Source organism: Nesoenas mayeri (assembly GCF_963082525.1).
Source record: "Nesoenas mayeri genome assembly, chromosome: 22".
NCBI lineage: Eukaryota > Metazoa > Chordata > Aves > Columbiformes > Columbidae > Nesoenas > Nesoenas mayeri.
This window is the reverse complement of record NC_137572.1, coordinates 7,487,208-7,511,743: the sequence shown is the minus strand read 5'-3', so window position 1 is coordinate 7,511,743 and position 24,536 is coordinate 7,487,208. Positions and strand designations below refer to the sequence as shown.

The following is a 24,536-nucleotide window of genomic DNA, read 5'->3' as shown; positions in this document are numbered from 1 at the left end:
CGCCTGCGCGCCCCGCCCCTCCCCGCCGCGCCTGCGCGCCCCGCCCCGCCCCGCCGCGCCTGCGCGCCCCGCCCCGCCCCGCCGCGCCTGCGCGCCCCGCCCCTCCCCGCCGCGCCTGCGCGCCCCGCCCCTCCCCGCCGCGCCTGCGCGCCCCGCCCGCCATGGCGGTGCTGCACTGCGCGTTGTGCCGCCGCACGTCGTTCGCGGGCCGCCGGCACCTGTACAGCGCCGGGCACCGGCGGCGGCTGCAGGAGGCGCTGGCGCGGCTGCAGGAGGAGGTGGCGGCGGCGCGGGCGGCGGCGGGCGCCGTGCGGCCCCTCGAGCCGGCGGAGGGCGAGCGGCGCGTCTGGTGCCTGTGCTGCGGCCGCGGCGTGCGGCGGGACGGGCGGAGCGGCGGGCTGGCGCTGCCGGGGGCCGCGCTGCTGCGGCACATGGCCGGGTACCGGGGGGGCGGGTACCGCGGGGGCGGGTACCGAGGAGGCGAGTACCGGGGGGCCGGGTACCGCGGGGCCGGGTACCGGGGGGCCGGGTACCGGGGGGGCGGGTACCGGGGGGCCGGGTACCGCGGGGCCGGGTACCGGGGGGCCGGGTACCGCGGGGCCGGGTACCGCGGGGCCGGGTACCGGGGGAGCGGGTACCGCGGGGCCGGGTACCGGGGGGCGGGTACCGGGGGGCCGGGTACCGGGGGGGCGGGTACCGGGGGGGCCCGGCCGGGGCGCGGGCGACGCTGACGCGGTCCCGCAGGCCCGAGCACCGGCGGGCGACGCTGCGCTTCTGGCGGGAGCAGCGGGCGGAGGCGGCGCTGCGGGAGCGGGTGCTGGTGCCGGCCGAGGAGTGCGAGCGGCTGGAGCGGGCGCTGCGGCGGGCGGTGGCCGCGCACCGGCAGCGGGAGGACGAGCGCATCCAGGAGGTACCGCGGACCGGAGCCCCGCACCGATGCCCGCGGATCAGACCCCCAAGCCGGGGCCCCCGGCCTCACCGCGCCCTCCCCGCAGATGGCGGCCGCGATCCGGGAGGCCGAGCAGCGGCAGCAGGAGACGGTGCGGGCGGCGCTGGAGGTCGGTGAGCCGTATCCTGGCCTGGCTGCGGGGACGGGCCGCGCGCCCCACCGGGACCAGGGAGGGGCGGGGGGCTCCGCTCAGCACCAGGAATCTTGTTCCTTTTTCCTGAATCGCTCCCAGCTTCCCCCGGAGCCCGAGCCGCGCGCGGGACCTGACTGCGGCGCCCGAGCCGGACCCCAGAGGTGAGAGCCGTTCCCAAAACCGCTGCTGTCCCGCATGCACCCTGCTCAAAACCGGCAGCAGCCTCGCTCCGCTGGCGCCACGGGATGCTCTCAGCACCGGGATCCGCACCCGTCCCGATCCTTCGCAAACTTTTATCTAGACCGTAGTCAGCACCGCAGCCACAGAGATACCTCTCCCATCAGACATTTGTGGGTAACTGACCACCACAAAGCGCGAGCACAGCAATAACATGCAAGCGTTTCGCATGCCCTGTGACATGTCTTCTTTTCCATCTCGCTGCAAAGCGCCCCAAACACAAATTCTGCTCCAGAAACCCCTGACAATCGTCACCTGCCCAGCTGCGGCAGCCACTCAGCTCCTGTGTTCCAGGGACTCCGAGGACGCAGAGCAGCCCGGCCCGAGCGGGACGCACACAGGGCCCGACTTAACCTGGATGGAGCCAGGCCAGGCCTTGACCTTCATCGGCCACCAGGTAGGCCTGAAGGGCTCCTGAGCGTGACTTAACTGCAGGTTACGTACGGAACAAAGCCAAGCCAGGGGTTGCAGTCTCTGTCACCAAGAGGGGCGGCTTTGTAGGTCCAGGAGAGCAGCTGGCTGGGAGTTCCGGTCACCCAGGGCAATCTGCTGCTTCATTAAGTAAATATTCTTTAACATGCCCTGGAAAAACAAAAGCTCCTTAAAAATGGCAGAGAAGAGCCTCGCTCTGTCTTTTTGTAACAGAACGTGGTTTGGGAAGGGGGTGCACACAGCAGCTTTCTGCTCACTCTGGAAAGCAGCGGTTTCTCACGGGGCTTTTGTGTTTCTGTTCACAGGGAGCAGAAGGGAAAGGAAACGTTCACACAGGTAACTGCGCTTTGTGCCTCTTCGGTTGCTTCCCTACTGCAAACGTGGCTTGTAAACGTAACAGGGTAACGCAAAGCCGGGCGTAAAGGAGACGCTTTTCCCTCTCGGGTTTAGGATAACTGCAGGGGCTGAAAACATTTTCCCCGTGACTTCTAGGAGCGAAACCCCCGTGGCTGACAGAGGAAGAGGATGGAAGCAGAAGAGAAATCGGACCTTCGTATGAGGAATTTCTTAAACAAAGTGAGCAGCCTGTATACATTTCAGTCAGGTTCACTTTACCACACTAATCAAAGGCAATTCAGCCGAGAAACTTGCTGAATGAAATATTTTCTTAAGAGGAGAAGCAGAAGCTGAAAAAGCTGCCGGCGGAGCGCGTCGGCGCCAACTTTGACCATAGCTCTGAGACGGGCACCGGCTGGCTGCCGTCCTTCGGGCGCGTGTGGAACCACGGCAGGCGCTGGCAGTCCCGGTAAGCGCCGGGTACCGACACCGAGCGCAGGGTTTGCGGCTTCCGCCCGCGGGTCACGGCGCGGGTGTCGGGAGGCGTCTCCCACGCGGGGGGGCTGCGCTACGCGTGACGGGAGGCGCAGCGCGGTCGCTGTGCGCGGTGTGAGCGGCACCGAGCTCGCCTCGCCCTCCAGACCCGCGCGGTCCCGCTGGCGCCTTTCAGCACGCTGGAAACGCGTGTCAGCTGGAGATGCTACAGCCCCGGGATAACAGAAAACAACGGAGCTGCGGTTCTGAACCACTCCGCAGCGTTCGTTACCTCTTTCTAAGGCTGCTGGGTCCTGACTTGTACGCTCTCCCTCAGGCACCAGTTTAGAACGGAGTCGGGGGAAAAGAAGAAAAGGTGAGGAGCGGCGAGGGAACGGCCGCGGCGCGGCTCTGCCAGCTCAGCGCCCGCTCCACACACGTCTGGGTGCGTTCCGTTCCTGAGCTCCACAGCTGGAGCAGATCTGTCCACCGTGTGTTCAGCCAGAACGCTGAGCTCACACGGCGTGAACAAACACGATAAACACGGGCACTTCTGAGAAATAAAGTTTGTTTTTTAAAAAGTTACCTGTGTTGGTAGAGCGACTGAATCTGGTTTCAGGTACAGGGCCCAGTCTGGGGGCAACCCGTGTTTTCATTTTAATTTATAATAATCGCTTTTGCTTGTTCTGCCTCACCTAGAGGACAACGAATTAGCTCTCAGTAGGAGAAAGGCGGTCTTAAGAAACCTTTGCTGTGGGCAATTCTTACATTTACTTTAAACAAAATACTGATATTCTTATGTAGGGCTACTGGTCTGACAGGCTGTTTCCCTGCACAGAGAGATGTGGGCACAGCTCCTTTAGGAGGAGGCGAAATAAACAACGAAGATAACCTGCTAGTGCTCCCCCATTTACAATGCGAGAAACGGGCTTCACTTTTCCTCCTGCTAGAACTGAACCTGCTTTAACATCACTGGCTGCTGGCAACACAAACTCCTTCCCTTTCCACAATATAAAACCACATTCGCAGTGCGTCTGTGACACCAGAAACCGCCTCTCAATAACGAAATGTACACGTTCTTCAAAAAAAATTATTTCAATAGTTTTATTTTGTGCATCTACATGCTGCTGATGAGGGCGCTGGAGAACCTGCAAAGTAAGGAGTCCCAAATCAGAGCCCGCCGGCTCCGCGAGCACAAAGCCAACAGCCCGAAACCAGCTCGTCCCCCAGAACAGCCTGTGCCGGCGCCCCGCGGTGCAGCCGCTGCCGCTCACCTCCCTACGCGTCCTCCCCGGCCGCCGGCGCGTCCCCTCCCTTCGTGTTCCTGGTGTAGATCACCTGGGCGCGGTGCTTGGACACCAGCTTGATCAAACCTGGGGAAAATCGCAGCTGTCTGAGCGCGCGCCCGCGCTGCGCCCTCTCCTGCAGCGGCACAGTGGACAAGGCGCAGCGGGAGACACCGGGGAGCCCACGCTTATCCAGGGGTTTTGTTCAGGGGCGCAGCAGCACCCAACTCGAGCCGCTTTGTAACGGCTCTGAGCACCGACCTTTGCCAAGCAGCTCCTGCAGCGCAGCCCTGGCCAGGGAGCCCCGGATCTTCAGCCTCTCCGAGACCACCGCGGGCGTGATGAGCTTGTAGTTGGGCACCTCCTTGCACAGCTTGTCATACGTGGCCTTGTCGAACAGCACCAGGTTGTTCAGCTTGTCCCTCACTTTCCCCTTGGACCACTTCTGCTCGGAGCGAGGAGAGAGACCCCGGCCCTGAGCGCCACGCGCGGGCGGGGCTGGGGGGACAAACTGCCCAGCGCGCGCCCGGGGCGCCGCACGTGCCGCGGGAACGCCCGCGCCGCCCCCGCACGTGCTGCCCCCGCCCGCGCCGCCCCGCACGTGCCGCCCCCGCGCCGCTCACCGGGTTCAACGCGCCGCTCACCGGGTTCAACGCGCCCGCGCCGCTCACCGGGTTCAACGCGCCCGCGCCGCTCACCGGGTTCATCGCGCCGCTCACCGGGTTCAACGCGCCGCTCACCGGGTTCAACGCGCCCGCGCCGCCGGGCGCACGAACGGCTGTTCGGCCGCTCGATGGCTCCCGCCCCCCGAGCGGAGCCCCGGCGGCCCCGGCGCCTCCCCCGACCCTGCGCCCCCGCCGCCCGCGGCCCCGCGCTCCGGCCCGGCCGCCCCCACCTTCTTCTTGGCCTTGCCGCCCGACTTGTTCACCGGGTCCTTGTCCTTCTTGGCGGACTTGCCCGCGTCCTTCTTCTTCTTGTCGTCTTTGGGCGGCTGCGGGGGGCACGGGGGGGGCACAGAGGGGGGGGGGGCACAAAGGGGGGGGGGGGCACAGAGGGGGGGGGGCACAGAGAGAGGGGAGCACAAAGGAGGGGGCACAGAGAGCACAGGGGGGGGAGCACAGAGCGGGGGGAGCACAGAGCGGGGGGGGCACACAGAGGGCACGGGGGGGGGGCGGTGAGCGGCGGCAGCAGCGCGAGCCGCTCCCCCCGCCCCGCGCCGCGCGCACTCACCATGGCGCGGCCGCTCCCCAAGATGTCGCCCGAGAAAGGAAGAGCCTGGCGCGCGGCGTGGGGAAGCCCCGTGCTCCGAGGGGGCGCGGCTTCCGGCGCGGCGGCGTGACGCCACTTCCGGCGCGGCGGCCGCCATGGCGATCTTCAGCGTGTACGTGGTGAACAAGGCGGGCGGGCTGATCTACCAGCTGGATCACTACGCGCCCCGCGCCGACACCGAGAAGACCTTCAGCTTCCCGCTCGACCTCGTCCTGCGCCCGCACGACGAGAGGGTCGTGGTGGCCTTCGGGCAGCGCGACGGCATCCGCGGTGAGGCGGGTTCCGGGCCCGCGCCGCGGGCGCAGCGGCGCCGCTGACCGCCGTGTCCCCGCAGTGGGCCACGCCGTGCTGGCCGTCAACGGCGCCGAGGTGAACGGGCGCCTCACGGCGGACGGGAGGGACGTGCTGGAGTTCCTGGGCAACCCCGCCAACTACCCGGTGTCCATCCGCTTCGGCCGCCACCGCCTCTCCTCCAACGAGAAGCTCATGCTGGCCTCCATGTTCCACTCGTGAGCCGGGCCGCGGGGGGGGCGGCGGGGGGCGGGGCGGGGCGCGGGGGGCGCTCAGCGGCCTCTCCCCGCAGGCTGTTCGCCATCGGGTCGCAGCTGTCCCCCGAGGTCGGGAGCTCCGGGATCGAGATGCTGGAGACCGACACGTTCAAGCTGCACTGCTTCCAGACGCTGACAGGTACCGCGGCCGCCGCTGCGCCGGGCGCGCCGGAGCTCGGCCTGGCTGACGCGGCTGCCCTTGCGCCACAGGGATCAAGTTCGTGGTTCTTGCCGACCCGAGGCAGGCGGGGATCGACGCCCTTCTGCGCAAGATCTACGAGATTTACTCCGACTTCGCGCTGAAGAATCCGTTCTACTCGCTGGAGATGCCCATCAGGTGAGGAGCCCCGCGGGCCGTGAGGCAGACACAGCCCCTGTCCCTCGTCCCTCTGCAGGGGCGAACACGGACACGCAGCTGCTGCAGCTGCCGCGGGGGCGGGACGGGGACGCCGACCTGCGCCGCTCCCGGCGCCGCTGAGCGGGGAGCGCAGGGGTGTCCTCGGCCCACGGCGCTTTAGCCCCCGCACGAAGCTTTAGCCTAGATTAACAAAGTCTGACACCCCGGTCTCTGTCTCATGGAGTCTCCCCTTGAAGGCGGCAGAGCCAGGGGCCGTGCTGATCCTCCCCGTCAGCGTGTTCCGTAGCTGAGGTCACCCCCTTCTGCTTCTCTGACCGTTCCAGGTGTGAGCTGTTCGACCAGAACCTGAAGCTCGCCCTGGAGGTGGCGGAGAAGGCCGGACCCTTCGGGCCGGGCTCGTAGAGAATCCCCGGATCCCACACGAGCTCCTTTCTCGGGAGAGCGGGGCCGCCGGCCCCCCCGCGGCTGGGAGCGCACACCCCAAAACGCGCCATTGTCTGCCCAGGCTCCGCTTGTGTCACCCTGCTGGGAAATTCACCTTAATCAGACCCGTCCCTACCGCTTACCTTGGGCTGCAGTTCTGCTGTTGCAGCTCCACTGCCCTTGGTGAAAAAGAAAAGGTGCAGGTCGGTGGCGCTGCCACAGCCGGTTATTTTCTTTCGTTTCAGAACTGTACATATGTATTTTTCCTGTATAGCTCTAACTTATGGTTTTGCAGAGGGTTTCTGCACAGAAGTAATAAACATTCCCCAAGGACACGGGCGGCTGTTTGTTTTCTGTCGGGAGGGGAAACCTGCGCCTCACGGATCAGCCCATGCGGGCGGTTCTGCCCCGTTTCCTGCAAGACAACGTGAGCCCTCGTGACAGTGCTCCGTTTTTATTTCACAGATAGTCAAAGATTATGTAATTCAGTACAAACCGTAATTAATTTCCATTGTTTTAATTAAGGCTGCCTACCTACTCTTGCAACCACGCTGCTGAGCAGAGGACCCGCACGCAGGTCCCTCGCGGGTTGCACTCGCCTCTTCCAGGGCCCTAAAGCAGCAAATCCTTTGGGGGTAAAAACAACATCTGACAAAATTCCAGTTAAAAACCTGAGTCTGGTCATTGCGAACCTCACACTGAAAAAATACAATCTGAGGCTAGAAACGTGGTTTTTAGGAAAGAGCTGCAGAAGCAGGCCGGCAGGAGCCGCCAGGTCAGCTTTCCCGGCTGATTCTTCCAGCTGACGGGGCAGCTGCTGCCCCTCGCAAATCATTAACTGGCAGTTAATTGCAGAGACAAACAGCGAGCGCAAAACTGAGCGCGACGTTACCCAAGGTCACGTCAGAACCTTCAGCGGGGAAGCTCCGGCGGCGCCGCCCGCCCGCTCCGGCGGCAGCGCTGCCAGAGAGAGGTACGTTAAATCATCGCGAATGTAAACGAGCTGAATTATCACATCTCGAGGGAAAACAGTGATCGGCAGCAGGAACCGCGCGCCCTCGGGCACGCGATGAGAAGTGGAGGTTGCGGCAATAGCTGAACTCACTCCGCGGCGGCTGAACGAAGAACGAGCGCTGCCCGCGCGGAGCGGCCCCTCCTCAGTCGGCCTTCTTGGGGACGCGGCCCATCTTGGTGCGGATGTTGCGCAGGAGGAAGAAAACCACGGTGCAGCCGGCGCAGGTGACCTCGGCCACCCAGAAGGCCGTGGCCCAGCTGTAGTGCTTGGCGATGGTGCTGAAGGGCAGTCCGGCCAGAAAGCCCCCAACTGTGAGGAAAAACAAACCACAAACCAGCTTGAGCATCTCGGTTACAGCTGCCGAGACTTGGTTTTGTGCGCATAATAAAAAACCAATACTTGTTTTTGCAACCCGGGGGCTGAGCCGCGCTCCAGCACGCACACGCGGGTTGGTTTGGTTTTGGGGAGAGCGCGTCACTCACCGTTGGCCATGAGGGCCACGATGGCGTGGGAGGTGCCGCAGAGGTTGGCGGGGGCGCTCTCGTTGGCGATGACCCCGAAGAGCGCGATGGGCCCGTACGAGCAGAATCCGAACACGGCTCCCAGCGTCAGGATCCAGAGCTGGCAAGAGAAGGGGATCAGAGACGGGACCCGCGCGCCCTCCCGCGGCCGCCCCCGGCTGCTCGCGAACCTCGGCTGCTCGCGAACCCCGGCTGCTCGCGAACCTCGGCTCCCCGCGGGGTACAGGGGTTGACACGTCGGGGCGGACGCCGGCTCCATCTGCAGCCAAAGCGCCGCGGCAGAGCCGCCGCCCCCCGCGCTGCCGCGGCAGAGCCAGCGCGAGCTCCCCCTCCCTGCGGCTCTGACCGCACACACGACGTGGGGTTTTGTGAGAAAGAACCAGAATATCACAGAGAGACGGGCAACGAGCCCATGACATCGCAGGAGAGCTGTGAACCGAGACGCTGTTAAAAACCACCCTGAGACAGCGGCTAAAAGCTTTTCTCGTTGTAGACACAGCGGCTGATCGGAGCCGCTGTCTGACAACCTCTGTGTTACTGAACAAACACGGAAACCAGCTCCAAGAAACCCCGTCGTGTGAACTTCAGTGTCCGCACACGCTCCAGGGAACGTACCCGGCTCAGAGTTTATCAGTGGCTTGTGGAAGGACAGCAAAGGAGAAGTAACTCGACCACCTCCAGACTGCAGAACGCTTTCTGAACTACAAACACCGCTTTGGGATGCCCAGGAGGAACTAAGCACCATCGTATTTTCCAGATGGGACTCAGAAACAACGCGTTGGGAAAACACGTGCCAAGAAGGAAGCAGGAAGGCGCCTGCAGGAGCGGAGTCGTTCCGCCTGCCCTCGCTCGCGAGACCCCTTTAAACCGGCCACGTTTTACCGGGTGAACAAACGTCCTCAGAACTCTCCATACAAAAACTCACAAGTTTTATATTCAGTCCTCCTAAAGTCAGTTAGTGTAATCTCATGATTATTAGAAAAGGATTATTTGACAGAACTTACAGTCATCACCTCAATGCCCTGGCTCTAAGCTCTGCAGCGCTAACCAACCTCCCGCGACAGGGAAAGGGCAGAGCAGCGAAAGCAGAGACAGGCAGAGGGAGAAAAAACGCAAGGCAGAAACCTCATGTTCTTTTAGGCCTGTGAGATCAGCCAGAGGCTGCAAGGCTGCAGTCCAGAAGTGATCGTCCTGAAGGAGAGAAAAGGAGAAAGGAGAACAGAAGGTTCATTCACTCGGCAGCTGTGACGGCAGAAGCCAAACCCGAGCGCGGCAGCCTGCTGCTCCGCAGCACGACGGAACCGAGACTCAGAGCCTTGGGAAGAAACCCCCGTCACCGGCCGTCCCCGCGCCGCGGCTTACCTGCGGAGAGTCGCCCGTGACCGTGACCCGGAACAGGAACATGGACGCGCACATCCCGGCCATCATGGAGAGCAGCAGCGCGTGCCGGGGGTTCCCGTAGCTCGACAGTCCGGCCTGTGGCGCGGGGGGGAAACCGCGGGTCACAAACCAAGGGAGGGAACCGCGGGTCACAAACCAAGGGTTCCATCCACCTCGTACTTGTGGTGCCTGACAGTGCCCATAGCCCGTCAGGAACACGGGTGGCACACCAAGAGCCTTTTTGCAAGATCTAGGGCTGCCCGCGGTCAGGCTGCGCCGAGCGAGCGGCTCTTGGTGACAAACGCTATTTCTCTGTTATTGACTGCACCCCATTTCCAACCTGAATTCGGCTTCAGATCCCACCACTGCATTTTAATGTGGGGTGTTTGGGTTTTTTGGGCCAGAAGACAAAAACCAACCACCAGATCTCCTTCAACACGGAAATCTGGAGAGCACAGTAACATCAACAGATCAACCATCTGAAACCCAATGGGCGTATCGCAGGCCCCAATATTTCCCAAAACCTCCCAGGGCGCTGAGCAGCCGCAGAAGACGGAGGAAAGGGACGTGGCACTGAGAACGGCCGTTTTTAGCGTGAAGCAGCAGCTCCCCACCCCTTAAGCACTCGCAAAGAAGCCAAAACAAGCTGCAGGGCTGCTGAACCGGCCGATGCTCCGTGCGCTGCCCAGCGCGCCGGGCAGCCCGGGTTACTCACTCTCGCCACTGCTCTGTCAGACAGGAACCCGGCGGCGACGCTCCCCACCAGCCCCCCGATCTCCAAGGCGCTCATGTAGGAACTGCCTGGAACGCAGGTGAAGCAAAGGACAGGGCGTCAGGGCGGGTCCCGGCGGTCGCCCAGCGCGCCCAGTCCAGCCGCGAACCTTCGAAGAGCCCTGGCGCTCACCCACGAGCACGGACTGTCCCCTCTCCTGGATGAGGAAGAGCTGTCCCCAGTCGGTGCAGCACGTCTTCACCCCGAAAACGACCAGGTAGCCCGTGGAGAGCACCCAGAGGTACGGCGAGAGCAGCAGCTCCGTCAAAGTGCTGTTGTCGCTGGAGGAACCTGCGAGGAAGACGAGAAGCGTTACTGCCGCTCGAGGCACGGCGACGCTGCAGCGGCTGCGAGCGGAGCCAGGCGCGGGGGGACCACGGCCACCGGCAGAGCACGGCTGCACCTGCCCCTTGCTCTACGTGTGCTGGGATTTCAGAACCTTTTCTGTCAATTTATTCCACATTTGTTCAAAATTTCAAAAGCATAATCCGAACACCACTCTCAGTCACTTTCTGTATTGCAGTTGCCAAACAACCCTTCACAAAGGTTGTCAGGAAAATTATCTGCTCCAGATTGATGTTTTTAAGCTGTGCCTGTGAAAGCTGCTACACAGATCCCCACCAGGTGCCCCTTGGACTCCTGCATCGCTCCTCGGGGCGCACACAACCCGCCGTCCCGCGACCCCGGGGAAGCGATGCCGCTTTCTCGCACAAAGAGGTCGAGTCCCGCAGCGCGGGCACCGGGGACGGCGCAGAAGATGGGCCGAGTTTCCTCCAGCCTTTAAAGCGCTGCAGCAAACCGGTGTTGCAACTCCTGCTCCGCTTTCAGAGAAGCGGCACGCTCCGCAGCCTGAGCAAACATTTACCATGCGAGGCCCGGCTGGAAACAGGGAGCAGAGTCCACAGCAGGGCAGGGGCGAGGGGACAACCGCCTGTCCCCTGCCAGCGTGGAGAGGGAGGGCAGCGCCTGGGAACCATTCCCCGCTCCTGCCTTCCTTCTCACCCCAGTGCCCCCACAGACACTCGTCTCACACTCCAAGCCAAAAAAAGCCCCAAAAAACAGGGCACTGTCAGCAGGGAGAGATGGCAGAGAAAGGGAGATGAAGCAGCTTGGTTTGTACAACTTGTAACTTCAACATAGCAGCTTGATGGAATAAAGCTGCTGAAAACAGCCCCTTACGCGCAGCAGAGGCCTCGGGAACCGGGAAGGACGGAGGCCCCGGGCGCACCGGGAGCGACTCGTCTGTGCCGGAACGCGGAGAGAAGGCGCCGCAGCGAGGCCTCACACTCACCTTTCTTCCCTTTCTTGGCTCCGGGCTCGATGTTGGGCAGCCCGACATCTGACGGCTCGTTCTTAATCAGGACGAGGCAGACGAAGGAGACGACGACGCAGAGGAAGCCAGAGAAGGACAGAGTGGTGCGCCAGTCGTAGTGCAGCGACACGAGCGCCGCCACGATGGGGCCCAGGCCCCCGGCCAGGTTCATGCTCGCAGACAGGATCGCCCACCATGTCCCGAACTGGGAAGGCTCAAACCACTGCGCAGCCACAAGAAAAACAGCGGGAAGGATTAGAACAAGAGCGGTGCTGCACCTAAGAATCCTCAACTGAGGGCCACGCTGCGGGTTTGGGGCGATTAGAGCCAGATCAATGACAGCAGGTAAGGGCAGTGCCTGCTCCTCGCCGCCGCAGCCGCGCGGGGCACTCCAAACCGCACGCTGTCAGACGCTGAGCTCGACAGGTGCTGGCGGCGCCAGCCAGCTACGAGATATTTCCATTTACAGACAGCGAACCCAAGACATGGGCCAGGAGAGGTGAATTTAAGACCTGGCGGCTCCGCGTGCCCGCTGGCAGGGCCGGTGTCCCGCCGGCTGCGCTGGCACGCGGGGTCACTGCAGGGCTCCACGGTGCATTAAGTATCAGGCACGACATGCACCCAGCGCTGCTTGGAACGTGTCCAAGCGCTACGTTTGCAACCGTCTCCAGAAAACACTGCGCGTGTTGTGCCCGTTATTTGGGACCTTCTTTCTGTGCACACAACCACCTCCACAGCCCTTTTCCACCAGCTGGATGAGCGCAGCTGCCTCACAGACGTGAATGCAGCTGCTTATCGTCCGTCATCCTTGGATTTTACCTCTTTCGAGGGAGGTTTGCACACAGCCGACCTCCCTTCCTTCTGCCCTGGGGCAGAAATCAATCTGTTCCATTTGCACTGTCACGAAACCCAAACACATGCAGCCCAGAGGCTCCGCTCACGCTGTTCCTCCATATGTTACCCTGTTTTTCTACCTGAACAGCCTGCAGCTCACAATTCCTGACCTCCCTGTGTGTGCAGACCGAATTCTGCCCATCACTGCTTGCCCGGCAGCAAACCAGCACAACGGCAAAGAGACGAGCAGATCTCTGCACCCTCAAATGCTGGACTGCAATAAAGGACGTGCCTCCTACCAGGTGTTGCTGATCAGACCCAAGGCACACGGACACCAGGGCGTGCAAACTTTCTGAACCTTCGCTACAACAAGCGGGACCTCACACACGGAAAGTGGCTCCACGGACAGAAGCAAGCACGTGTTCTGAGTGGCTGGGCCGGCAGGAGGCAGGAACGGGTGCAGGTCCCCTGGACTGCGGCCGTTACTGCCCCATGGTCTGCACAGACCCGCCACCGCGACGGCCCAAAGGAACAGCTGCCCAAAAGGAGGTCGGTGCACGGAGGGCGTCGGTCTCTTCTCCCAAGTAACAAGCGGCGGGGCAAGAGGAAACGGGCTCGCGCTGCGCCAGGGAAGGCTCAGACTGGACGGGTCCCGGCGCTCACTCACCTTGCGCAGGATCTTGGCGCAGGGCGGCCAGCCCAGCCCCTGCGCCAGCCCGTTGAGGAACCAGAGCCCGGCGAAGGCGGCGACGCCGGCGCTGCGGGCAAACAGAACGTTGACCAGCCCCACCATGAGCAGCCCCGCCGCGAACAGCCCGCGGGCGCTCGCCCGGTCCGACACGACGCCGCTGATGAACTTGCTGACGGCGTAGGCGGCGGCCTGGCTGCTGGTGATGAGACCTGCGGGGCCGGGACGCGCTCAGTGCCGCCCGGTAACGGCGGGGCGCCCCGGGGGCGGGGGGCCGGCACTCACCCAGGTCGTCCTTCCCCAGCGGCACCTCGGCCATGACGGCGGGCATGACGAACGAGAAGGTCTTGCGGTTGAAGTAGTAGAGCGTGTAGCCCACGAACATGGCGCCGAAGATCACGGTCCGGTACCGGCCGTACCCGCCGCCCGCCATCCCGCCGCGCCGCTCCGGGGTCGGGCTGGGGCAGGACGGGAGGGGCCGGGACGGGCGGCCCCGCGAGCCCAGCGGCGACAGCGCGGGCGACGGCGCGGACGGGACGAGCGGGGACACCGGCGCGCAAAGCCCGCTCCGCCCGCGGCCCCGCCCCGCCGCTCCCATTGGCCGCCGATCCGCCCGCCCCGCCGCCCCCATTGGCCGCCGATCCGCCCGCCCCGCCGCTCCCATTGGCCGCCGATCCGCCCGCCCCGCCGCTCCCATTGGCCGCGGGCCCGCCCCTCGGCCCGCCCCCGCCGCAACAAACGGAGCCGCTTTCCAGAGCGCGCGGGGAGTGCGGGTTTTATTTTCGGTCGAAAAGGCCAAAAGGCAGCACGGCAGCAGGTGCGCGGACACCGGGGCCGCTGACGTTCCCCAAGGCCAGCCCGAGCACAGCACACGGGGATGAGCGGGGTGACGATGGGCGGGGCCGTTGAGCTGTCACCGAACCGTTCGCCGCCCCGGTGACCGTCACCGCGCCCTGACCGAGGGGCGCGCCAACGCCTTCTCCCGCCCTCCTCACATCCAGTGCTGCCGCTTCTGAGCTCTTCGTTTTATAGCAAACTATAAACAAACTCTTCCTCTCGCGTCCCAGTTCAAGGGAACCCGAGCCCGCGGACAGCAGACGCTTCATGGCAGAGCGCAGACCTCTCCCGCTCCGTTCACCCTGCGGCCCCAGCAGGCGACACCACACCCCTAACGCGAGACCCTCGTGGGCAGACAACCAGACAACAACCGCGGCCCCGGCCTCGCGCTCCCGCGCTAACCCTGCTCCTCTGCACCCCGGCGCTCGTGTTCAGAATTACTGCCTAAAGCTTAAGATGTTTCTTTACAGCTTTCTCTCCACAGAAAAGTCACTGTGGTGACTTCCACACTGAAACCGAGACACTTGTCGGTGGGCACTCTGCCACCTTTAAACACGTACGAAAACAAAAAACAAAACCCAATTCACTAAGTTAGTAGCGGCAAATTCCCCAGAAAGAAAAAATAAAATTTACATCTCTATCCCGTTGTGTTGCTGGGCTGGTTGGTGCGTTCCATTCACATCATGACTAACCAGGTTCATTATAAAAACAAGAAAGTAACCATGAAATAAATAGATGTTGACAGCAGCGGGATTTCAGGGCTGTTACAACTCATCGTTTTTCCGGCTTTCTCCTCCAGCTTCTGTCTTCTCTTCTTTGGACCCTGTGTAACAAAGGAAACTCAGTTACACACTGCGACGGTTTTTATACCACACAAAGCAGCACTGAAAGTAAATATTCCACATTAAATATTCCACCAAGCTCCCAGCCTGTGGTACAGGACTCAGGGAACGCTCTGGGGGCTGGTCCTCAGCTCCAGGGAGCTGGAGACACTACAGCCAGGTGAAAATCGCTGTCCCCGCACAGGACGGGCAGATTAAACAGCCAGGCAGCTCGTGCTTGCAGCCACCGCGCTCCCGAGCGTCAGCCAAACCGGTACCCACCGGAGCCCGGCCCCGGCTCGGCGCCTGTCGCCGTGTGCTCAGCTGCAGGAGGTTCCGCGGCCGGACCCACGTCCTCGGGTTTGTCTGTTCAAAGCAGAAACAGCACAGAGGTCAAGGGACAACGCGCAGGAGGGGAGTGAGCGCGGTGAGGATCCCAAAGGACCGGGGGCCTCAGCACCCGAGATCTTAAAAAAAAGTCAGAAAACTGCAAGTCTGAGTGTCCCAAGAGAGTTGTTGTTTTTTTTTTCCTGGGGTCCATCTAAGCCACAAACTTTTCTCATCAACGGCTCGTTCGGCTCCCTGCTGTAAGACACGACCTCGAGCACTTGCCCCGGCCACCCCGAACACAACTGGCGGCTCCCGCTAAGGCAGCCAACGAGACAGGGACCAACCGCCCTGGGAAGCCGTAAATATCTGCTGTTCCTTCACAGGAAACAAACAAACAAACAAACAAAGGGCTGGGTGCAAAGGACCCCGCCAGGGCTCGATCTCCCCGCCGTCTTTGAAAACCACGAGGAGGACGGCTGATCCTACAGTTAACTATTGTCTTCACTTATTCAGCTCCATTTTACTCCAGGCAGAGAGACCCGTGTCCAGCGCGCGGTAATTACACACCCGGAGTCACGTACGCACTTCCCACCGCCCCTCACCTTCTGGTTTCCCCTCCGTGGGAGGGATAGTGGTCTCGGTCTCAGAGGCTGCTGTACCGTTCTTGCCCGAATCGGTTTTCGTGGTGTTCTTCTCCTTTTTGGGCTTGGGTTTGGCGAACTTGGCCTTGTTCAGGAGATACTGCACCTCCCTGTCCAGGGCAGCTATCTTGAGCTCGATGTCTTTGGAGAGCAGGATGGGTTTCTCAGTAGGAGGGAGCTTGTTCTGCTCAGCCAGCGTCTCGTTTTTCCAGATCTGTGGGATGGGAAGGAAAAGGTGTTTTTTGGATGCTTTTTGCTTCCAGGAATCGCTGTACATCACAGTATTTCAAAGTCACCACTCCTGGGCCTTCTAACTCGGGATAAGGCTGCTCTCTGCTGCATTTCCACCACTTTCTTAGTCACCCAAACACGGGGTAAAACGATGACACAGAACCCTCAAACCCCGATGGACTGGCTTGCTGGTGGCATGGAAACTAGACACGCACACTCTGTTCTGTGACTTTGAGGGGATGTACAGGACCTGTTGCTTCACACAACCCAAACTTCAACCTTCACCCTTCCCCACATTAATTCGATCATTTATTACCGTTGTTTCATTGATGGCTTTTTCCAACGTACTCAGTTCCACTTCCGTGAATATCTGGTCAGACTCCGGAATCATTCGGGCTCCCCTTAAAGATAAGCACAAAGTTTATCTCTGTTAAACCAAACAGGCTGTACCTTGGCAACTCGGCGTTTACAGCTCCAGTAGTGACCAGGCGCGGTACACACCGACCCATTAGCACATTTTACATTTATGTCTCCTGCACCTGCAGCAAACAAGTGTCCTAAATCCACCCCTGGACACTAAGGACGGAACATAGAGCCGGCACACGCAGCTACCGTGAGGTGAGAAGAACAGGGAATATCAACAAAGCTGAGGCTGTGGGACCAAGAGGGAAAACTCTGCTGGTAAATGGTGCGTACGGCGCTGGACGCCTCCTGCCCCCAGGTCCGAACAGGGCTCGCACGCTTCTGTCAGCGGGTTCTGCAGAACCAAGCACTCGCGAGCAGGGGTTCACTGTCCTCTCCAGAAGCAACAGTGTGTTTCAGACGCTCCATCTGCTCAGGTCCTGCATTGCTCACATTACCAGCCGCACCAGCCCTCCCCGGCTTCTCTTACTTGAGGAAGATGGTGGAGTGGTTGAGCAGACCCTCCAGGGCAGCCAGGCGCTCCGGCCACTTCCTCCGCTCCTCCACACGGAAGAAGAGGTTCCTACAAAGCTTCTTCAGCTCCGAAAGCTTGTCCTTCAGCTCCTGCAAACGGGTGAGACGGCAACGGAGACAATTAGCCTGCCCACTGCCTAACACTGCAAACCTCACAAGTCACAGCTGCAGCTTTTGTCACTGTCTCTACCAAATACGCTATTTCAATACAGCAAAAAGAGCCACGTGATGAAGCTTTACGTGGAATCGACAGGTTATTGCTGAAGCTGTTGAAGTCGCGCCCGCGGCTGGAAGAACTTCCTATTTTGTTCTGTGCGTAGGACACTGAGGAAGCGAGAAACTTCCGAGAACCTGCTCACAAAGGATCAGGAAGGACCGATGCCCGGCCAGCCTGGGCGTCAGTTCCCGGTCAGCTACAGCAGGCCGCAGTCTCTGCAGGCAGCAATACCTTAGTTGCAGCTGCGTAGCCCTCTTCCTCCATCCAGCTGGAAGCCTCGCTAAGTTTTCTGGAAATTTCATCTCTCTGCTCCTCCGTTGAGACGAACTGATACTCCTCCTGGTAAAGCTTGTCCTGACAAGAGCAAAGCAGGCGCTCCCGTCAGATGCCGCTGCGCACGGAGCGTAAAACCAGCAGGTCACCCACTTACGAACTCCCGGGGCAACGGCTGCACCCGCCGGACCCCCCAGCCCTCCCAAACCCGAGTCCCGGCCGGAACACAACAGCCGGGCTCCCCGGACCGGCGCCCCGGCCCAGCCGCGCCGGACACTCGCACCTCCGGGACCCCGCTGCGCACAGCCCGGCTCACCTGCGTCTCAAAGATGAACGACTCCAAGCTGTTGGCCGATTTTTCTCTTTCCTGTTTCTCTAGATCTCTTATTGTCAAGTCTTGGAGCCTAAATATGCACAGAGAACAGAAATTAAAGTTAAAAAGCGCTGCTAGATGAGCAGCACGTCATACACACCAGCTTCCAGGACCGCAGCGCTGCTGAGCAGCCACCGTTCAGAGAAATTCACTTCTGTTTTCTAGAACTTTCACCCGGCAGAGCCGTTCCACACGTACTTTTTCATCGAGCTTTTCAGGTCGTCCTCCAGCAAGTCAGGCACGTCATTCACATCCAGCTCCATGGTGATCTCATGGACAAACTTCTGCTTCTTGGGTGCTTTGATCTTCTTCTCTTCTTCTGTTTTGGTCGCTGTGCTGTCACCAGAACTTTTGGACGGTTCTTCCTCTTTCACAGTTTCTCTGTTTTCTTTGGGATCCTGTAACAGATAAAACACACTCCCAGGCAAGGGAACACACTGCAGATTTTGCAGCTTTTTCCGAAAGCAGGGTGCCAGCAGGGAAAGACGAATTCCACTGCGGAAATTCCACTTCTCGGACACCAAAATCGCAGTCCCATCGCTTCCATCCGGCGCTCACCTGAGACTCCAACTTCTCGCCTTCTTCCTTCTTCTGCGACTCTGCTTGCGGAGCGGCGGTTTCTGCCTGACCCGGAGGCGGCTGCTTCTCCTCTCCCTGCTCCTCACCGGCATCTTCTGCTTCGCTTTTCTGGTCTTGTTTCTCCCCTTGCTCGTCTCTCCCCGGTTCTGCTAGGCTCTCCTCTTCCTCCTGGCCGTCACAGGTGAGGCAAGGGGAAACCAAAACAGGGTTTTCATATAGAAACTCTGTGCACGTGTTTCACAGAACAGATAACGCTAACGCTCAGCAAAAACCAGCTCTGGCAATATCTGAAACGCCGCCGCGCTGCCAGCTCCCCCAGCTCTGCCCGCGGGAACCGCCCGCACAGCGGCCGCAGCGGGGCCACGCCGCACCTGCACCGCGTCCGTCAGGTTCTCTGCAGCCTCCGGCGCGGCGCCGCCGCCCCCAAACAGGCTCGAGATGGTGTTTCCAAGCTCTGCGGATGGGAAACAAAAAAATCCAGAATATCGTGTATCCGAAGGAGGAATAAAGTCACCTCAGCTCTCAGCTCTTGCCCCACAAGCACAACGCTCACCACAGAGCCCCCCTGCAGGTGCCGATCAGCGACACACGCTCCAAACTCATCCTTCCCTGACCCGCTTTGTGGTTTTGCACACACGGACAAGGGGCCTCTACCTCTGCCAGAATGTGCCCTGAAACGCGCGACTTTGGCTAAAAAGCTTCAACCTGCGGCTCCATCAGCCGTCCCTGCGTCTCCACACCCAGGGTTCGGCTCCTCGCCGTAGGGAGGTCTGCACTCCAAATGCGCAACGCAAGGCACAGAGGCCACGGATGCCACAGTCACCTCAGGAGCGGGCGACCATTCAGAGCTACGGGCAGCACCCAGAAGCCACTTGCAAAGGGATTTTAGGTATTTTTGCACAATCGGGTAATGGCTAATTGTTTAACTCTCAAACCTGCACTGCTTGCCCTGCTCACAGCAGTGATACCCTCAGTGACTCCAGCGGGGAAAACCCAACAGCCAGGGTGAATATCAACACCTACTTGTCAGCGTGGACTCCTCCTCCAGCTTGTCTTCCACCACGGTCTCGAACACAGACTCCACCTTGGAGAGGAGAGCACAGCATCAGCTTTAAGTAGGGCCCAGCGGCACCAGAGAGGGGGATGGAACGGGGGACACAAGCAGACAGACACGGCGGGGCGCGTACCCGGTCGAGGCTCAGCACTCCGCTCTCGTCCATGTTGAAGTGAGCTTTGATTCCTTTGGATTCATAATCCAAGTGCTTCTTGAAACTCTCCCCAACTCCCTTCAGCCTCACCGTAGTGAGATTGAGAGAACCAAAAATCCTGATGGCACAAAAGCAGAGAGAAAATGTAACCACGACGCTGGAGAAGAGGGAACTGCTTGTCACGGTCACATCTGCAGCAAGAGACGGCTGCACGAGGCAGGAACCGGCTCAGACGCTCCAGCCCCCTCACCGCAGGTCGTCCTGGCTCAGGAAGGACAGATCTCCATAGTTGACATAGAACTCGAAGTCGTCAGTGTAGCGGTTGAAGGTGATAACTTTGCGCTGCGGGTAGGGCGCCATGCGCTGGAACAAAATCCTCTTGTTGTGCTTTAAGCTCTTGGATTTGTCGTCCTCCTCTACTTCACGGGTAAACTCCACCTGTGCCACAAACCAACAACACGACTCGGGACCTGCAGCACCTTACGTCAGAGGTTTCTGCAGCGTTTGGCTGCGCTGCCTCATGCCAGCATGGGCGGACAGGCAAGTACTTATCAATGGACGTTTATACAACTTCATTAGAGCAGCAGAAAGACTCGCTTAACTTCCTCACTCAGAGGAATGCACCAGGACCTTCCTGCAGCCCCACACCTGCGCGAGGGACGGGCGAGCCCCGGCTTACCTGGATGGGAAACACGGCGGCGTCCCGCACCACGAAAGGCTTCACCTTGAAGGCTTTGCTCAGCGCGGCCGCCTGGTACACGGCACCCATGGCGGCCGCCTCGTCCGCGTTGATGTTCTTGCCCAACTCTTCTCTACGAAGCGAAAAGCGACAGGCGTCAGCCTCACAGCCGCTGCCACCACCAGCAGCTTGTGGACAGGAGGCAGGTGAGAAGGGGCCTCGCGTGCTCACCTGCCCACGGCCTTCAGCAAAACCTCCTGCACTCTGGGGACACGCGTGGCACCACCAACGAGGATCACCTGGTCAACTGCGTCCTGGGGATTGGAAACAGGCACCGGAGTTTGAGAAAGTGCTTTGGACAGCTGCGTTCGGGGCGTCCCTGCGCCTCAGCGCGGTCAGCGTCCCGCAGGCCGGCACGAGCCGGGACGCGGGTCCGTCCCTCCGCCTTCACGCGTTTTCTGCAGCCTACCATGCTCATCTCCGCGCTGCTCAGGGCCTGCTGCACGGGTCCCGGGACGCGCTGGAACAAATCGGAGCACAGATCCTCAAACTCCTGCCTGGAGACCTTGGCCTTGAAGTCGATGTCATCCATCAGCCCCTCGATCTGCCCGCAAGGCAAAAACAGCCACAATGAAATGATCAGCAGAGCATTTTCCAACCAAAAAGTGCAAATTTCTACCTTTCGTAACAGCCCTAGGGCCTGAGTGTGCTCATCCAAACGCTGCCACGGCCGTGGCGATGAGAGGAGGGAACAGAAAACGCAGAAACCCGGAGCGGGAAGGTCAGACCTGCGCCATGTGGTCGGCGTTGGCGCTCAGGACGGTTTTCAGGCGGTTGGCCTCCTTCAGCAGCTTGGCCATGGCCCGCGCGTTCCTCCGCACGTCCTTGGAGGGGTGCTGGTCGTTAAAGAGCTTCGCCAAGTAGTCCCGGAGACGCAGCTCCATCTCCAGACCTCCCAGGGTACGGTCAAACCTGAGCGAAAGAACCAGCAGAGAGGGGACGACTTCAACCCAGCTGAAACGCAGCAAACTCCGTGTGTTATTTCACAAATATGCAGAACAGCAAGCAGTCAAAATTAGCTGTGGGACTATCAGCTGTGATTGACTGTGAAAGAACAACAGTTGTTCCAAAAATAACGCGTTAGAGTGAAACAAGGGAAAGAAAGGTTCATCACAATAGTCTCTCAGCAGGAACCGTCCTTATATTTATGGTAAAGGGCATTTCCCCTTCTGCCAACCAAATTACTGTGCTGAAGCCTCGCTGCAAAATTCTGCGTTCAGAAGGGACTGTGACCGAACCGTTCCTGTCCTGAGGCCCGCGGGTCTGCGCAGCTCACGCTGACGTCTTACCCGACGCCCTGGATCTGCAGCTGGGGCTGGATTCCCGAGTCCTTCGTCTTCACGGTCTGATACGTAACAATCGTGCAGACGGTGCTGCCTGCTCCCATGTCGTAAAACATGATGTTCTGAAAGGAGAAGCTGGGACGGTGAAGCAGAAACACCCGGACACCCGACAAGAATAAAGAAAGAATGCACAGCTTCCCAAGACTGACACAGGCCAAGACTCTGCTCCCTAGACTAGCTTTAAACTGTAAAGACAGGGCTCGTACTTTGATTAAGCACATTAAATGCTCAGGGTCACGTGCGACAAGAAAACTCCTTTCAGTCATCTCATAGGTCAGAAAACAAAGCATTTCAGTCTTCTTCAAAAATTCGCTATTGATTTCCCCGGCTGATGGGCTTGGAACTAAGAGGAGGCAGCTCTACGGGGCCCCGCAGCGCTCACCTGCGCGGTGGCGTTGATGTCCTTCCTGCGGAACACGCCGTAGTTGAGCGCCACGGCCGTGTTGTCATTGATGAGCTGCAGCACCTTCAGGTCGGCCATGCGCGCGGCGTGCAGCACCGCCCTGCGCTCCGCCTGGTTGAAGAACGCGGGGACCGTGATCACCGCGTCCTTGATGGGCTGCTCTGCAAGAGGCGCAGGGGACACATGTTCCCGTCAGGGCTTGTTACAACCGCAGCAAACGCAGAGAGCCCGAGTGGACACGTACAGAGCGCAACCCTGAAGCAGCAAGAGCGGCTGGGATCGCTAGGGATGAATCTGTGTCCTGCTGAAACCAAGCTCGCTCTGCAGATTCTCACAAAGCCACGTGCCCACTGATCACTATTTCGCACATTAGGATACATTCAAATGCTCCAGGACCGTTATCTTTGTGGAGCCTTATTACTGGATTAAGTTCCCTCTCCAGAGTAAAAACTCTTGGGACTGACTTGGGTATTGCCAAGCAGACAGCATGCAGCCTCCTAGTGAGGACAAGAGTCAAATCTGTCAGTGAAGTACATCCAGTTTTTGTGATCGTGCTGTTCCACTATCAACACAGCACAGAGATTGCCAGGCAGGCTCCTTTACTGCAAGGCTGGGTGGGATCTGGGCTGCCTGTCCCCAAAAACAGGATGAAGACCCCAAACTTGCATCACATTAGAAACAAACAACAACGTGACGGCTGTCAAGTCCTGCTCACAGCTGAAGGGACTCAACATCCCGCTCCTAAAAACGCGGAGGTTTTCAGACACCTTCGCTCTCCACTCAAACCCTGTAACACACACACATGCCCACCCAGACGCTGTGAGAAACAGCTGAGTCCTCCCAACCTGCAAACTCCTCAGCCAGACCGCGCGAGTAGTTCAGGACCATCCCCAGCATCTCCTCGGGAGAATACTGCACGGTTCTGCGAGAGACGGGCAGGAAAGGCGGTTACAGCAACAACAGGGGCGCCTCTGGGAGCCCACAGGGCAAAGTCCCACCCGTGAGGGGCCCAGAAGGAGCCGCTTACTGGGACAGCTTGAAAACGACCGTCTGCCTCCTCTCGTCCTCCAGCAGCTCGTGCTCCGGGAATCGGGACCGGTACAGCGCCACGCGGGGGTTATCGACCCGCTTCCCCAGCAGGTCCTGGAAGTACCTGAACGCCACCTTGGGCGTCCGTATGGACTGTGGGAGGAAAAAGCCGCCCGGCTCAGGGACGCGCAGAACGCGCAGAACGCGCGTCCAGGAGCCGCCGCCGGCGCCGCCGGAGCTCTCACCATGCCCAAGGCGCTGTCGCCAAAGAGACGCTCGTTCTCCTTCAAAGAAACGGCCACAGGTGTTTTCCTTCGGGACTCCCTGTGCAGAGAGAGGAGCAACCAGCTGAGGCGGCGCCCGAGCGGGCGGGCGGGACCCCGGCCCCGCCGCTCACTTGTTGAGCACGATCTCCATGGGCACGCCGGGCTTCACGATGGCGATCTTCATGGACTCGCTGCCCACGTCCACCGACATCACGGCCACGGACCCTGCGCGGGGGGATAAACAAGCTCCCGTGAGCACCGGGAGACCCAACTGCTCCCCGTACCGAGCGGAGGGGCCGGCGGCTGGAGGCGCCGAAGCACCGGGGGCGGCACGGCCGCTCAGCGCCCCGCGCCCTCCCCGAGCGCCTCGGCGGAACAGCCCGGCGGAACAGCCCGGCGGAGCACCCGGCAGAACGCCCCGGCGGAGCGCCCCGGTGGAGCGCCCCGGCGGAACAGCCCGGCGGAACACCCGGCGGCACACCCCGGCGGAGCGCCCGGCGGAGCGCCCCGGCGGAACAGCCCGGCGGAACACCCGGCGGCACACCCCGGCGGAGCGCCCGGCGGAGCGCCCGGCCCCGCGCCGCACGCACCCGCGGCGGGCAGGCAGCACAGCAGCAGCAGCGCCGCGAGCGCCCAGCACGGCCCGCGCGCCGCCGCCATCCTCCTCGCGCTCGGCGCGGCCCGCCCGGCCCGGCGGCTCCGGCTGCTGCGGCGGCCCCGGCGCCTCGCTCAGCCCCCGGCCCGGACGCGGCGCCAGCTCATTGGCGCGCCCGCCAGCGCCGGGTCCCCGCCCGCCAATCCCGGCGGCCCGCGCGTCCCCATTGGGCCACGTCAGGGGCATCCGGAAGCGGGCACGGCGGGAGCTGCGAGCCCATTGGCCGGGAGAGCCGGGGCGGGGAAAGGGAAGGACGCGCGCGGTGACGTCGACGCACGCATGCGCACGCAGACCCACGGCAACTGAACCACGTGCGGCCCATATGTTTCTCGTGAGCGCCGCCTGGTGGCCGAGAAGCGTCTCGCAGCGAGCGGGACCCGCGCTGTGCTGGGCCCCGCCCCTTCCCCGAACCCCGCCCCGAGCCCCATCCTGCCCCGGGCCCGCCTGCGCTCCAGCCCTGCCCCGAACCCGCCTGGGCTCCAGCCCTGCCCCGAGCCCGCCTGCGCTCCAGCCCTGCCCCGAGCCCGCCTGCGCTCCAGCCCCGCCCCGAACCCGCCTGGGCTCCAGCCCTGCCCCGAGCCCGCCTGCGCTCCAGCCCCGCCTCGAGCCCGCCTCTACTCCAGCCCTGCCCCGAGCCCCGTCCCTGCTCCGCTCTCCGCTCCCGCACTCCTCCCTCCCTCAGCCCCGC

The 24,536-nt window shown here is 61.4% G+C and overlaps 5 protein-coding genes across 11 annotated transcripts; 2 read left to right on the top strand and 3 right to left on the bottom strand.

Moving 5' to 3' along the window:
• Positions 1-154: 154 nt before the first annotated feature.
• Positions 155-3,146, top strand: CENATAC (centrosomal AT-AC splicing factor). Of its 5 annotated transcripts, none has more exons than XM_080357843.1 (9): positions 155-439; positions 745-910; positions 996-1,058; positions 1,182-1,243; positions 1,614-1,716; positions 2,057-2,087; positions 2,244-2,327; positions 2,424-2,556; positions 2,899-3,146. In XM_080357843.1, exons 1-9 carry the CDS (start codon positions 162-164, stop codon positions 2,939-2,941), a joined length of 963 nt encoding a protein of 320 aa, XP_080213969.1. In that variant the 5' UTR covers positions 155-161; the 3' UTR covers positions 2,942-3,146. The 5 variants fall into 5 exon arrangements, with proteins under 5 accessions (XP_080213969.1, XP_080213971.1, XP_080213970.1 ...); XM_080357845.1 differs by lacking the exon at positions 2,899-3,146 and adding an exon at positions 1,384-1,432 and having other exon boundaries at positions 996-1,069; positions 1,529-1,716; positions 2,424-2,555; XM_080357844.1 differs by lacking the exon at positions 2,899-3,146 and adding an exon at positions 1,384-1,432 and having other exon boundaries at positions 996-1,069; positions 1,529-1,716; positions 2,202-2,327; positions 2,424-2,555.
• Positions 3,147-3,637: 491 nt separating this feature from the next.
• On the bottom strand, positions 3,638-5,164 carry RPS25 (ribosomal protein S25). Its single transcript, XM_080357907.1, has 5 exons — positions 5,078-5,164; positions 4,743-4,838; positions 4,109-4,292; positions 3,836-3,934; positions 3,638-3,709 (listed from the first exon to the last, which is right to left on the bottom strand). Exons 1-4 carry the CDS (start codon positions 5,078-5,080, stop codon positions 3,840-3,842), a joined length of 378 nt encoding a protein of 125 aa, XP_080214033.1. The 5' UTR covers positions 5,081-5,164; the 3' UTR covers positions 3,638-3,709; positions 3,836-3,839.
• TRAPPC4 (trafficking protein particle complex subunit 4) lies at positions 5,134-6,778 on the top strand. 2 transcript variants are annotated; one of them, XM_080357905.1, is made up of 5 exons: positions 5,134-5,386; positions 5,451-5,625; positions 5,700-5,803; positions 5,875-6,001; positions 6,346-6,778. In XM_080357905.1, the coding sequence occupies exons 1-5, from the start codon at positions 5,212-5,214 to the stop codon at positions 6,422-6,424; spliced, it is 660 nt and encodes a 219-aa protein (XP_080214031.1). In that variant the 5' UTR covers positions 5,134-5,211; the 3' UTR covers positions 6,425-6,778. The 2 variants fall into 2 exon arrangements, with proteins under 2 accessions (XP_080214031.1, XP_080214032.1); XM_080357906.1 differs by lacking the exon at positions 5,451-5,625 and having other exon boundaries at positions 5,197-5,228.
• Positions 6,779-7,032: 254 nt separating this feature from the next.
• On the bottom strand, positions 7,033-13,515 carry SLC37A4 (solute carrier family 37 member 4). Of its 2 annotated transcripts, XM_080358089.1 has the most exons (9): positions 13,253-13,515; positions 12,947-13,179; positions 11,425-11,668; positions 10,266-10,424; positions 10,077-10,162; positions 9,344-9,457; positions 9,107-9,172; positions 7,943-8,081; positions 7,033-7,769 (listed from the first exon to the last, which is right to left on the bottom strand). In XM_080358089.1, the coding sequence occupies exons 1-9, from the start codon at positions 13,398-13,400 to the stop codon at positions 7,603-7,605; spliced, it is 1,356 nt and encodes a 451-aa protein (XP_080214215.1). In that variant the 5' UTR covers positions 13,401-13,515; the 3' UTR covers positions 7,033-7,602. The 2 variants fall into 2 exon arrangements, with proteins under 2 accessions (XP_080214215.1, XP_080214214.1); XM_080358088.1 differs by lacking the exon at positions 9,107-9,172.
• A 216-nt stretch (positions 13,516-13,731) lies between these two features.
• HYOU1 (hypoxia up-regulated 1) lies at positions 13,732-24,034 on the bottom strand (the record flags this gene model as incomplete). The annotated part of the gene is made up of 23 exons (XM_080358010.1): positions 13,732-14,627; positions 14,908-14,991; positions 15,558-15,810; positions 16,144-16,228; positions 16,720-16,853; positions 17,212-17,334; positions 17,570-17,657; positions 17,825-18,024; positions 18,185-18,373; positions 18,577-18,659; positions 19,229-19,289; positions 19,393-19,531; positions 19,664-19,851; positions 20,093-20,225; positions 20,324-20,406; positions 20,562-20,696; positions 20,881-21,064; positions 21,442-21,557; positions 21,878-22,059; positions 22,744-22,820; positions 22,926-23,080; positions 23,173-23,251; positions 23,325-24,034. The coding sequence occupies 23 exons, from the start codon at positions 24,032-24,034 to the stop codon at positions 14,569-14,571; spliced, it is 3,540 nt and encodes a 1,179-aa protein (XP_080214136.1). The 3' UTR covers positions 13,732-14,568.
• Between the last annotated feature and the right edge of the window lie 502 nt (positions 24,035-24,536).